We start from the raw sequence: 14,705 nt of genomic DNA on the forward strand, positions 1-14,705 counted from the left end.
TTTCATTAACGCCGCAATATTCCGATGTATTTACTGTTCTCCTCAATTTCGCTGCGTGCCATGCATTGTTTGCAGGCGTTAAATATTCCAATTCGAGAAAATATCAGACAGCATGAAATCCAAAAGAGTAAACGTAAATATGAAAATAAAAATATGCAAATGTTTGTAAAGTTTTCATTGAAACACTCCATGTTCTTCGAAATAAATATTGTTTTTGTTATATTATATAGAAATATAAGACTGTTTAACTAAACTATATTAACACAGCATAAAGTATTGTCAATCAATCTTTCAGATTTTTATAAAGTAATACTTTTATTTATTTAATATAATTATATTTATAAGTAGTGGTTAATCAAGACTTAAATCTTGTAAAGTTTTCATTGAAATACTCCTTGTTCCTAATAATGCATATTGTTTTGGCTATATATCATTACATTTTAGCCCACCTTGATTATTTTAAAAAATCCGTTGTACCATAAACTGTTTTCTTAGTATATTTTTGGTGTACTTCATTTAAAGCGCTTCTTGTTATTTGCTTAGAAAATTCTTTAAGTATACTTTTGTAGTCTTCCATTTCAGACCCTAAAAAAAAATACCAAAATTTGTTACCTTAAAAAGGTCGACAACAATAAATGCTGATTCGGTAAGTCCCAGCGCAAAATCTCCGTAACAAAAGCCTTCTAGGTCTAATTCTTTGTGAAATGAAATGTGTTTACAGCACTGGGTTATTTACATACTAGCACTGCCCTTTGGAGCACCGTAGAGATATGGAGATACTATATTGTGTCGCCTGTCCCGAGGACCATGGATACATGAGTACGTCTGGCTGGATGGTCGCCAGGTTTCTGGAGCGTGGCGGAAAACTGTCCGAAAAAAGGAGTAAGGAAAAGTGAAAGCGGCCATGCCGGGCGAATGCATTCTCATAGTTTTTCCCACTTTGTTATGCTGATTTTTCACATTTTCGTTTCCTTTCGGTTTTTGTTGCCAGCCAGCCTTGTTCGTTCCGCTCTCAATTTTTTCCCTGGCACGGGATGTTGCCGGGTTTTAGCTTTGGCCCATCGAGTTGTGGGGCTCGGAGGAGCATGTGTGCATTTTAATTGAATTTTTCATTTCGCTCAATAAAAGCAAAAGCCGAATATGCGAGCAGCGAGCCGCAAAAAGTGTCACAATCCACCCCTCGTGTCCTTGGACCCTTTAAATTCAATGGACGGAGTTGGATAGGGACCGGACCCCGGACAAAAGTCCAGCGATTTGGTTGATTTACTCGACTACGGCTAAGCAATTCGCTTAATATATATTGCAAATCACTCTCTAATTGATTTCAAATCGATATTGAATGGCGCTTTAGTTCATGTTTAGACTGCCGTTCAGCTTCATTTTCCACTGGCTGCCTCGCCTTCAATTTATGCAAATTAAATCGAAATGTGATTTTAATGGTATTTCGGGACGGCCAGACTCAAATGATGATGAGCGTATATTTGCACAAAAGTGGAAGTCAAAAAGTTTAGGCAGCTCTGTGTGCAGAAATCCGTGCAACGGGGAATACGCTCCACCGAGTGAAAGGAAGCCAACTATAACCGCATGTTCCGTTCCGGAAAACTAACTTATTCAATTAGTGGATGGGAAACTTTGGTTGTTTACACTACACTCAGAATAAAGGACATTCGGTTAATGTATTCCCAAAAATATTATTACCAAATTGCATCTACGACATTTTATTAATCGCAGAAAGTGTATCTGTACTTAAGGGTTCAAAAATAATATATTGACAATAAGATAAATGATGAAAGTTGTTTTCAAATTTCATAAGTTAAATTCATACGTATTTCCTAAAGGCTAAAAAATTTGTATATAAGATTTATTTTACAAGTTAGCCCAAATTTTAATTAAAGTGTGTGTAACTAAAAATTAGTTTTTCTTGAATCCAAGTTTCGACGAAAACTGAATACATTTGATTTTGATATTGCTTAAATAGTGGTTTCTTTTAAAAGAGATTTTCTTGTATAAAATAAATAAGACTTTCATTGAATGAACTTTTTTAAGTTTCACAGAACACATTTATTCAGCCTGTGTTATTCCTCAGACACATCATCGATTATGGAAAAAATAAAGCATTACACCCAATTAATCAAATTTTTTCATATGGACGCAATAAATCTGGTTTTAAATATACATTTTTTTTCCTTTAGCAGACATTTCCGCTAGTGAACATGAAAAACTTCAACATTTTTTGCGTCAATTAAATCAAATTAAAGGGAAAAACAACTGGCGCACATTGGCTCAGATTGATATACGGTAATCATTATTTAAATGATATAACTAAGCCAAGAATTAAAATATACATTTTTTGGAATGAATTATCTTTCAGTTTAGTTAAATAGTTGTTTCTAACTGGCAAGAAAAACGGAATTTCAGAGAAGCTCAGGTAATGCCAAGGGTCAATTGACTTGACTGGTGCAATCAACCGGTCGTGGGTAAAGAAACTGCCGGCATATTTGAATCGCACCGCCGAGGAAAATAAGTCAGCTCACCGTTAACGTAAACGAGCAAATAGCCAAACAGTCAACACGGCGGCCTCGCCACCCGCACATCGTGCCAATTTCGTTAAAGCAAACGAAAACAAACAACACGCCACTACCCAAAAACCCACACCCTCACACCCCACACCCCACACACCAAACCCAACACCCAAAGCAAATAGAGCCACCCCCTTTTGGCAAAGGCTGTCTGGACGTTACGATGCACAAAAACAAAAGAGCAACAAGGTGGAGAGCAGGCAGGGAATGACAGGTGTCCTGGTTCGCGGCACAGGTGCACTTCGGAATACATTTCACCAGTAGTTTACTTTTGAGAGAAAACGCAAACATTTAACATTAAGTTAAACTGCTGTTTCGGAAACATTTATTATCTCAATACTGTGCTAAATACCGTACCCATTCGTGTGATGCCACCCTGTAAGCCTTAGTCGATAGAAAAATTAGCATCCCATTAAGAAACCGAATTTGTGTTTCCAAAAAAGCTGTCTTCATAACTTTCTCTTTCCGATCCCAAGCTAAAACCTTTAAGATATTTAAACAGCAAAAACCAACATGATTTTAAATTTTAAGATCTATGAATACTTTATTTGTTTTAAATTCGAATTTCGAATTCGATTTAATTGTTTTTAAGTCCGTTTTTTTATAATAAAGAACAGCCCAGTTAACAAAATCTATAATATTAATTTGTATAATATTATTTTCTTATTTTCTTAAAACCAGTATTTCAAGTATACATTTTAGTTGTTGACTTTGAGTGCGGATGATTTTTTTAAGTGTGGGTACCTTATTATCGGAGGGAGAACACAGCTGTTTATGTGGCGCGAAAATGTCATACATCATGCGACACGCGATGTCAGGTTGCGAGGACATGGGAACCAGGACCCTGGTCGTCTGTCTGTCCGTCCGTCCGTCTGTCCGTCCATTCATGGCGCGGAACGAGATGAAATTGGCTTGGCTTGGTTTGCAAAACGAAGCAGCATGCAGAAAACAACGTCGCGGGTTTGTAACTGAGAAGGATTCGCTAACGCCAAAAACGAAAAATGAGTGCTGCAAGGGATGGGGCTCTGCGGCAGATAGACTGCATCATCACCTGCCTCGCCACCCGCATCCTCTCCTCATCACCACCTTGTGCAGTACTTTACCATCATTATCAGCAGCATGAACAGAAGAAGGAGTAGGAGGAGGCAACTCCTGGCTGGCGACTTCTAGCCAGGATAGGCATTCACGCCCAGCTAAGTGGCACACGAAGCGTTAAACTATTAAGCACATGTTGCCACTCGGCGGGTGATTCAAGTTGGGGGAAACGGAGGAGCATCGTCACGCACAGGGAGTGCTCAAACTCCAACTCCAACCGCTTTTGTTATGCGGCTCAAGATAAATCATGCACATAAGTCCTGGGCGATGTCTCCGTGCCGTGAGATTACTACATAAATTCTGCTTGCCATCACATCTAAAAAATTCATTTTGTCACAGCTTCAGGGGCTGTCCAACTGACGAGTTAGAGGGTCGCAATTTCGCTCTGCAGGTGGCAGAAGTTGTCACGAGTTTTCGTTAACAATAATGTATTATTGTATTATACAATGAAAATATAAAAGCATTTCTAGTTCTTCCAGTATTTTAAGAAATATGATAAAAAGTAAAATATTAATGAAAGTTGTTTTTTAATGTACTTAAACGCAGTAATTTAGATTTGGAGATGAATACCTTTAAAAATAACTACAAAGAAAATATTCCTATATATGTATAAATTTGGTATTACAACATATATGTTCGACCTTTAGGCTGTCGGATTTCAAATATTCCATCTCAATTTAAAATTTAAAAGGCAAACTCATATTAAATGAATCTTTCATCTACACACACCTACACATTGGCTCTTTGCAAGGAGTGTAACTGCTGGTAAACTAAAGTGCTTAAAGCCAGAAAAATAACGGGCAAATTAGAAACACACACAGAACTCTCTGTCCCACTCGCTATCTAGCTGAATAACATTTCAAAGGCACTGTAAAGGATATCACGGAACTGCGGGAGGTGGGGCACTCTAATTAGAATAATTTTGCGCTGCGTTGCGCTTGACAGCGTTGCAGAGGTGGCGCCATCTGGCGGACGACGGCAGGAGAAATGTGATGCCTGCAGGACCTTCACATACACAAACAAACACACACATACACTAATGCAGGCCAAGTCGAAAAGCAAACATATGCACTGACCAAACTTTTGTTTAAGTTTTAAACTATATTTCTTTGGTAATCATAAAATCGTTTAATAAGGATTGCTCTAAGTTGTATGAATTCTGTTGCAAGTATATAATTATTTTGATATTACTAAAAACGGTTCTTACGGAGACAACAATTTTTAAGCATATACAAAATTTAAAAAAATGTATTATTTGAAATTAATAGTTACGGTCTTTATTATAATCGAATTTAGGTTTAAAAAAAAAAAATTTATAAAATATATATCTTTAATTAAGAAACAAATCTAGTTAATTTCAATGAAAACATGTTTTTAAAAATTTTTGAAATTAGGGTCATTACTTATTGAGTAACGTAACGCACCGACTTGAAAAAACGTAGTTTTGAAAAAAAGGCGTTAAAAGTTTTTTACATACCACATACCTGCCTTGAGCACGAGTACGAGATAATCGGTATTTCAGCAAGTTTTAGTCTGTTCGATCAGAAATTTTCACAATATATTTCTGAATTGTTGTACTTCTATATACAAAATTATAGAATTTTTTTTTTTGAAATTGCAAACCATTCTGTTCTATTTAAAATGCAATATTTTCGGCAGTGCGAAAGAGGCATGTGGACCAAGTCTGCATAGCCGAGCATGACGGTTAAATTGCAGGACGAAAGGTCACCGAACCCAGGTGCGGAGAGCCTGAGGGGAGACACAGCATAATAATCATGATAAAAGCATCAGCCACACACATACGTCGTACGTACTGAGTGCAGCCGTTGGAGGCGGTGATGTCAACGGGGAGTGCCTTAAATTACAGAATTTAATTAATTTTGCAGAGATTTTTCATCGGTCGCCGCGCACTTGACTTTGTGCCTTTGACTTCTCTCCAGTGCTCCTTTTGCCTGCCACTAATTTTTCCATCATCTGCGGTTGAGTCGTTTTCATGGGAATCAGGCAGGACTTGAGTTCGCCACATGTGCAGGCTTCGCGGAGCTTCATTTATATTTCCATTTCCATTTTCCACAAGCACTCCCGTTTTAATTTTAATTAATTTCAATGTGTATGTGGCAGCTGTGACTGTCGCTCGCCAAGAGTCATGGTACGGGTTCCCCGAGGCAGTCGAGCAGTAGCCGAAATGATTATGAGTAATTAGTTTTAATGGGCTCGGAGCATGTCCTGGCAGAGCTGCAGAATGTCACACCTGGGCCACCTAGGTTACTACGTTACATTCGGCCAGGTGGCCTGCATCTCGTCCTCGAGAGATGGAAGTTAACTCGAGAGCCTGGGTTACCATGAGCTAAATATTTAAGTTGGTTTTAGAAATTTCAATATAATGTAACCTTTATACCAGTATATGTTCTGGTTGGCTAACCACCCAAATTAATGGCACTTCAACTAGATACTGTTGATGGAGCAGGTACTATGGGAATATTAAATTAAGCTTTAATGCCACTCATGTATTTCACACTCCAGAACCAAGAAATATCTATGTCCGAAAAGTAGAAATCATAAACTATTCAAATTAGCTGCATAACAAAAATAAAAACACTTACTTTTCTAAACTTTTCAGTTTTTTGCATAAATAAATCAATAAAGATATAATTAGTTTAAGTTCTTGACGCTGCCTAAATATGAAACAACGCACAAAACCAATTATAAAAAAGGAAAAAAAATCATACCGTAATTAATGACCATTCTAGTAAAAATATATGGTATAGTACAATTGTTATTGAATATTAAATCAACTAAAAATTGCACATAATTTAAAAATATTTGCAGTTTCAGACACACTAATTAATATTAAACAAATGCTTATTTATGACTGCCCCGAGGCATAGCTTAAACAAATATAACAATAATTGCATTTGCTTACCATTAATGGTAAATTTAATTAGATTCAGAGGAGATATAAAAAAACATATCATAAACCACATATAATCAGCTTTGTCCATGAGTTCCGATCTGTATCAATTCGACTAAAGCTGGATTTGCGAAAACAAAGTCATAAATCAAAACCAATTTGTGCCACAATTTAGCTGACATTTCGCTGTTTTTGCGCTGTGATCGGTTTTGCAAATAGATAAGTGTCAACAAAATATCTACAAGGATGCCAGAAGCTTCAGCCAAAAATGAAACAAAATCCTGCCAAGTGACTGAGAAAAAAACGAATCACGGGAATCAAAGCTTTGAACATTGAGCAGAAAGTCAATTTGGAGCACATACAAGCATGCGAGTATATAAAGTACTGGAAAAACGAGAAAACGGGGAAAATTCAAGAGAACGCTGGGGAAACTTTGGTGGAACCAGTACAATACAAAATTTAATGGTGCGCAAATTTTGATTGTTTTACTTTGAGAATGGAAGTTTCCTTCCTCCCTTTTTGTTCTCAGGTTTTTCTTTTTTTTTTTATGTTCCATTTTGTTTGCATTCGCTTTGTATTTATTTCGCAAAGCTTTGAATTCATTTTCCCGCATTTTATGCATATTTCAGATTCAAATATTTTTCCTGCGCTATTTGCTTTGACTCGTCCCTGGCGTATTTGTTTAGCTGCGGGCACTCATCTATATACATTTAGAATCCTCATCTCACCCAGAAAAGCAAGTCGAGACTGGGCAATGTTTTGTTTTGGCCTTCAGGTGCTTTTGTTTCCATTCGCATTTCGTCCGTCAAAATGCCGTCGGAAAATTGTTGTCAACGTAATTTGATTCCCACTCCACGGCGGACTGTTCCACATGCTGGCTTCCTTTTCCCGTCTCTATGATTACGTATACGCTCCGTTGGGCAAAAAGCAAATTGTAATTAGTCGCTGGGGCCGAAGTGCCTCATGCGTGCGGACAATAATAAACGAAAGTTTCTCCCAGAATCCTTTTGTATCTTGTTATGTTCAACTGATGGCAGCAGAAGACTGACCTGAAACTAATGAAAAGTTACGATAACAGTGAGAAACGAGACCATAAAATGACGGCTGTTCTCTCTGTTTTCACTTTAAAGTTCGTAATTCACAAACAAGAAGAAAAAATTAACTTTGTGCTTATTGAAACACAATGAAAAATATAATTGATTGAACAACCCAATAGATAATATTTTCACATTTGTTTTATTTTAAATAAAATGATTTTAAGATTTAATAGTTCTTTTTTTTATGATTTAAAGATTATATAACAATTATTTCTAGGTCAAATAAAACTGAAATTCCTTCACATTGATTCAACACTCAATAAGCTGTAAGTCATTTGTGTTAAAAATTTCAGTCAATTTTTATACATTTTGTTTTGTTTTTCAACAGATACCTAGCTTGGACAATGTTGCACAGCCAAGTGGATGCATCAAATGCAGATGGGCAAAGTGAGGAAATTGCAGTCGAGAACTCACAATTGGACATCAAAGTCAATTGTTCTGTGCTGAACCCTCAGCCATCCGAAGGTAATACACCTTTGCCCAATCTCCAGGCATCGGACTTAGTTCAACAAGTAGAAACCACCCAGGATGAGACCTTTGAAGTGGTCTGCAACCTTCCCAGCTTACCGATTGATGCACTTCTCTCACCTTTCAATATCATCGATCGGTTGCGAAAGAATATTGAGGTGAGGGAACTTTTACCTTTTCAGTGTGGAATAGGGGAACTTTCTTTGTTTGGCAAAGCAGAGCCATCTTTTTGGTCAAAGTGTGAGAGTTCCGAAGAAAGCCGAAACAAAATGCCGTACTTTATACCGGAACTAGAAATGGCCTGTGCCGACTCAAAAGTTGAGCAAATAGAAAAGGTAGCTGAGAATGAGGATACAACTAAACTGAAGATCGAACTACCAAAAATACAACAAGTCAAAGAACCTAATTTAGTAGTGATGAACGAATCGAATTTGGCTCCGATAGAAGAACAGAATACCACGAAGTTAGACGAATTCAATTTACTTGAGAAAAAAGAGATAGGATTGCCCAGTAATGAAGAATCTGTTTTGCCAGAAATTAAAGAAATAAGAGAATCCAAAAGTGAACAATCAGATTCCCAAGATCCCCAAGGACAACAACTAAAATTACCTGGCAGCGTAGCCACTAGAACTCTACAGATCGAAGAATTGATTGCTCCATTAGTGGAAAAAGCAAAGCCAGGACCTAAATTTGGTATTATAAGTTCCCTGGTAGGAATCAAGGCAACTTGGACACCTAATGTCAGGCTTTCTTTTGGGGATAGACAAATAAGGTGGACGAAAACCCGCCCCAAGGAAATTATTCAACAGGAAGCCTCCAGATCACTTAAGGCACTTATCTTGAGCTTGAATATGCTCAAAAGGTTAGAGTCATCTTTTAATGGTAAGTAGTCAGTATATACAAATTTCGTTGCATTAAACAAAGCTTTATTTTTAGACAATTCTCATAAGAACAGATTGAATCGATTTGAAAGAATTAGGAGCTCATTAAACTTTTCAAGAGTGTTTAGGCAGAATATATTTCAACTGACTCCAGCTGCAGAGAGCAGCCGAAAAGAAGTTCAAGAAAATTCGATGGGCTGCGGAGAACCCATGATGAGAGGTCCGAGTAAGGAACCATCACTCCCCATAATGTACAGAATTGATGCCAGTGAAGGACTGACTTGCAATGGCTTGAATGTAAGCAAGGATTCAGTTTTTAGTGAGGTATCCGAAAGCGATGATTCGGAAGTCCAAAATAAGTCATCTCAAGAAGTAATTGGATTACCAAAAACTATAGCCAATATAGCGGACACTCAACAGAATGGAAGGATACTGTTTAGCCAACCTGTAAGGCTTTTCTGTTTCAATAAACTGAAGGAGTGGAAACGGCAAGGTAAAGTACCAGGTTCCGTTGCAAACCCTTACCGTTCCCCCTCCTTCTCAGGCGAGGGTCAAATCGAAATCTGGGAGCTCCACGGATTCTACTACATAATACTACATGACCGAATCACTGGAGAACTCATCATCCACATGCGGGTGGACAAAAAGTGGCGCATCGACTACATGTCCAATAGTTCGTACAGCTGCCGCTGGACCAATATCAACTACGCCTCCTGCCGCAAGGGAACCCTGGAGAGGATCGCCTGCTCCTTCCGGGAGCCCAGCCACGCCGCCGAGTTCGTCGCCAGGGTCCGGAACAGTGCGCTCCTATCTCGCTTCGCATAGTGTGTTGAATGTCACATTTTGGTTTTCCAGCATTCTAGTTGATTTCCCAGTGAAATCCTTGGTGTTTCTTGCGTTTGGGGGCATGCTTCAAGCTGATGATAAATTATTGTGGTATCTTTAAATATATTTTGTAAATATTGCTGTTCAAGTATTTAAAATTATAGCGAAATAACCTGGGGTGTTAATTTTTTGAAACATTTTTAAAAGCATCGAATTTATTTTGAAAAAAAAATATTATTTTATTCCTAGTAAATTTTTATTATTTTTATTAAAAAAAAATCTTGTTTTTTTTTTAGCTTTTACATTTTTTTTTTAAATTATTTCCCAAAATGAACATTGCAATCGATAGGTCTTGGGTTCAAAAAATGTGATATTCCAAGAAATAAAATATTTTTCAATTATTTTGATAATTTAATAGAATGCAACAATATTTTCTAGTTATTTAGTATTCTTAAATTCGATCATTGATGTGTTTGAATATTTTGTATAATTATAATTTATTAAGTTAAGGTACTGTCTACAGTCGCTAGCAACCAGCAGTGCCCAATGTTAACTTAATTGTTGCCACAACAACAGTAGTATCGATTTAACAAACAGTTCAGAGGGCATATTTGTTGATAACCAATTCGAAAAGGGTAAACCAGACACATGAAGCCATGGAGTCGGACAAGTTGAACGAATTAAATCGACAAATCAATGAGATTAAGAAGCGCATTTTATTGGCAGGTGTGTGAGCTAGCATTTTCAACATGTAAAGCAATACTAATAAATAGAGTCCTTACAGATGGCCAAAAGACGGCTAATGCGGCCGAGTGGCAGAAACAGAACCGCATCAACTGCGACACCATTAGCTCTTTGAAAAAGGACATCAAGGAGCTGACGGTGAAGGCGAGTCGACTGCGAAATCCCCTCCAACGACCAGTGGTCATCAAGGAGCACACTGGGGAATCCCGGAGGGCTCAGAGCTGCACGCCCACTTTAATTGTGGGCAAGGCCACGTATCCTGTGGGGGCTAAAAACGCCGACGATGCCATTTTCCTCACTGATCTCAAGATTACCGAGAGTCGCAAGCAGATGGATCTTCTGCGGCATCGCTTCAAATCCCGCCAGCAGCACTTCAGTAAACTGGTGGAGAAGTATCGTGGTCTGCTGTCCAACAAGGAGGCACAGAACCAAAACTTGGGTGAAAAGCCCCCAGAAACCCTCGAGGAGGATGCCAATAGGAAGGTAAGAAAATTACGACTTGAATTATTGAGGGAAATAGTAAATAAAATTCAAATATAGATTTCTTTGTCTGTTTTTATGATTAAATTTAATGGCAGTCTTGTCTTAATGCAGATTAATATTTTTTTTAACATTTGTTGGAAAAAGAAATTGCATTTAAATTTTAAGAAGATTTTATGTTCATTCTGTGTTTAAATATAAATACCAAAATATTTTACAATGTAAAAAAGAAAAGTTGAAAGCGCTTTTTTATAAGAATTAAACTATAATTAAAAGTTATTTTAAAATTCAAATATTTTTATTTTAGTTAGTCTTTTTAGATTTGCTTTAAATTGAAAATTGTTTATAAATTTAAAAATTAATTTTTATCTAAAGAGGGAATATGCTTAATTATTAAAAATATAAAGTATCTTCAAATTCAAATGAGTTGCTTGATAACTGATTCGAAAATGACCCCACAGCTCGTTTGCCATCTGGAGAACGAGATCCACCGCACCAATGTGCAGTGGATGGAGGCGGAGCACATCCGCAAGAAGTATCGCTCCATTGAGGCGTCCTTGATGACGGATGCGGAGCGTTTTGAGCGGAGTCTGCGGGAGCTGGAGGCATCACTGAGTGACCAGAAGGCGGAGATCGAGCGACTGCAGCAGGTGCACAACGAGGCGGTCGAGATGCGGGACGCGGCCAAGGTGATCCTGCAGCGTCAGGAGCAGCAGGCCAATCTCTCGCAGAAAACCAGGGAGCGGCAGGCTCTCGACTTCCGCAAACAGGTGGAGGCCCGAAAACTAGAGCTGGAGCGGATTGGGCGCAAGCTCTTTGCCGAAACCAAGACACTGGTCCACCAGGACAGTGTGGGATCCAGTTCGGGCGACCAGCACACGGCCAAGACGGAAAACGGCGAGGAGGAGCCGGTGTCCCAACTGGAGAGCGTGACCAGCGACATGGAATCCCTGTTCAAGCAGCTTATGGAGGCCTCCGGCGCCACCTCGCCGTTCGAGGTCTTTGAAAGATTCAGTGCCCAAAAGGAGTCCGCCGCCCGATTGAACTATTTACGGAAGGCAGCCGAGGCGGAAAAGGCCAATCTGGAGGCGGAACGCGAGGCTCTAAGCAGCGAACTGGAGGCCTCGAAATTCTCCGATGTCAAGGAGAGTGAAGTGTAAGTGCACTGTTAAAGAACCAGGGATCGTAACCGCTAAAATTTTTAAAATACAAATTCTCATATAATACAAGTAGTGAAATAGCTGTTATACTCTGATTCTTATAATTTATATGTAGACTAGATTTTAGCCGATGATTTTTTGTCAACCTCATAAAAGTTCCTGAACAAATCTTAGTAAATCCAATTTAAATATTTTTTTTTATATTTTATTGTTTTTTTTTTAGTTACTTAAAGTATGAAACTAAACGATTTTCTTTTAACGTTTGATTCTGATTTTTTTTTGGAATATATGCTATTATCTTAAAATTATATTATCATTGTTTTATACCATACCAAATTTAAATATTATTTTATACTTAATTTGAAATGTAAAATTTGTAATTCAAATATATATTTATTTTTACTACTCCTGAGTATATATCTCGAAGAATAGGCTCGACTGACTAAAATTGATTAACTTACTTTTAAAACCTTAAAGTGGAAGTTCAATATTTGCTTTTATATATGATTTATTTTATATATTTCACATTTCTTTCCAGAAACCAAGAGGTCATTGAACAAATCAAGAACAGCATTGCCGCCAAGGAGCAGGATCGCAAACTGGACACTGACGAGGCGGGCAAATCGATGGGGGTGTTGAAGTATCTCAAGGAACGCATCTGCGAGATGATCTTTAAGGTGCAGGAAGTGGACGAGAGCAACATCGAGATACCCGAAAGGAAGCTCCATGTGAGCGTAGCCGAACTGCCCAATTTTCTGACCCACACTGCCGAAGATGAGGATATGATTGAGGTGGGCAAAAAGGGTTCTTATGATGGACTAATATATGTACTGACACATCCATTCGCATTAGATACTCAAACTAAAGATTAAACGCTGCCAAGAGTTGAGCAAATCCGAGGATGTGCCACCGTTCGAGATACCCAAGTTGGACATAGTGGATGAGGAGGAGGAGGAGGAGATGTACAAGGCGGAGCCGCCCAAGTCCCCATCCGCTCCCGAGGGCGAGAAGCCACAGCCCATGCCCGTGTGCTACTATAATCTGTTCGCAGGGCGTGCCCAAAGAGCTGCGGGCACATCCTCATCCTCTCCAGAACAGGCTCCAGCGGCGGGTAAGTTTGATATGAGTCAACCTGTTAATGTACTTAAACCATCTCGAAAACATTTTGTGAACAGTGGCCACCACAGACGACGACAATGAAGTGCCATCCCGGAACTTCCTAAAGCGACAATCTGTACTTATTGTTGATTCAAAATCCCGTCGAAAGCCATTTAGACCTGCACCCGGAGCAAGACGAAAATAAATGTGTTCCGAAAATGTCATTTCATTATTGAAGTCAAATTTAATATATTTATATACTTTAAGATGCAGTCTAAAATATCAAATTTAAGCAAATGCAAGGGTACACAAATATTAGTTTCTGTGGTTTCCTTTCCTGTTTCTCAACTTTGACAAATTGTCTTCAGTCCATCATGTCATGGTGGAGCAACTTTGAAAACTTTCTAAACAAGAAGCCATTTTTAGTTTATTTCCAAACTTACTTTGACTTACATTCTAAAAATCTTCTTGGCAAAAAACAACGGTTGAAATTTGAAATATATATGCCGAGAGTGGTCACTAAATGAAATAAAGAAACATAATTCTTGCAAGCACTAGAGAAATGTTTAAAAATGAATGGAGTTTCAGGAAATCCCATTTGTCCATCCGTTCTTGTACTTTATGTGCGCTACAATTTCAAGGCTAGAATAAGCCAACAAAAACGCTGCGCAGTTACTTATTGCCTGGGGGCGATTTAATATCTGAGGCAGCATCAGCATCCTCTGCATATTCGTTCTGCTTACTGCAGTTTCTGGATAAATGTCAGCAGCTTCAGTCAAACGACATAACAAATAGCTGTCCTGGCGATGCATCTACTGCAAAGACAACGACATCGCAGTGGGTAAACAGAATTTACTGCCCCGAGGAGGACGACTTGGGCGAATGGATGCCTTGGTCTTGGACGACGAGGTTTAGCTGGGGGTTGGGTGGGCTGCCTTCAAATGAAGTGCAAAGCGGAACAAAGTGCGGAGCGCGGCTCTTGCAGACGAAATAACCTCTCAAAAATTGTTTACACCACTGGCTTACAGTGGAAGAAATTCTATTTTAAGCTATCAAAATGGCTTCCAAAATATAAAAAAAACTACATACGACTTTTCAGCACAAAAAATCATTTTATTTAATATACCTTTTGTTTTCGATGAAATTTTGTTAGCCAAAACAGAAAACTCGTTTCAACAAATGAAATTATTTAATTAAATATTTAATTAAATTAAATATTGTATTTTTATTTATTTTATTGGGGATTTGTGGAGATAGAAGAGTTCATAATTATCAAAGAAAAAGTTTTAAAGAATTTAGAAAATACAAACCGATAAAAATTTACTTTAATACATTACATATTAATTGATAATTGATATAAATGGTTT

The 14,705-nt window shown here is 38.1% G+C and overlaps 3 protein-coding genes across 5 annotated transcripts in view; 2 read left to right on the top strand and 1 right to left on the bottom strand.

Annotated features, from left to right (window-relative positions):
• The window catches only part of LOC108142513 (putative dipeptidase NECHADRAFT_87110), a 102,583-nt gene that overhangs the window by 26,027 nt on the left and 61,851 nt on the right, over positions 1-14,705 (bottom strand). The gene's annotated exons all lie outside the window — the stretch shown is intronic.
• On the top strand, positions 7,940-10,022 carry LOC108142518. Of its 2 annotated transcripts, none has more exons than XM_041707928.1 (3): positions 7,940-7,948; positions 8,011-9,032; positions 9,087-10,022. In XM_041707928.1, exons 2-3 carry the CDS (start codon positions 8,027-8,029, stop codon positions 9,854-9,856), a joined length of 1,776 nt encoding a protein of 591 aa, XP_041563862.1. In that variant the 5' UTR covers positions 7,940-7,948; positions 8,011-8,026; the 3' UTR covers positions 9,857-10,022. The 2 variants fall into 2 exon arrangements, with proteins under 2 accessions (XP_041563862.1, XP_017121927.1); XM_017266438.2 differs by lacking the exon at positions 7,940-7,948 and having other exon boundaries at positions 7,978-9,032; positions 9,087-9,524; positions 9,576-10,021.
• Positions 10,484-13,747, top strand: LOC108142516 (early endosome antigen 1). Its single transcript, XM_017266436.2, has 6 exons — positions 10,484-10,582; positions 10,641-11,083; positions 11,542-12,236; positions 12,779-13,031; positions 13,093-13,351; positions 13,416-13,747. Exons 1-6 carry the CDS (start codon positions 10,513-10,515, stop codon positions 13,541-13,543), a joined length of 1,848 nt encoding a protein of 615 aa, XP_017121925.1. The 5' UTR covers positions 10,484-10,512; the 3' UTR covers positions 13,544-13,747.

Source organism: Drosophila elegans, unplaced genomic scaffold (assembly GCF_018152505.1).
Source record: "Drosophila elegans isolate 14027-0461.03 unplaced genomic scaffold, ASM1815250v1 contig_208, whole genome shotgun sequence".
Classification (NCBI taxonomy): domain Eukaryota; kingdom Metazoa; phylum Arthropoda; class Insecta; order Diptera; family Drosophilidae; genus Drosophila; species Drosophila elegans.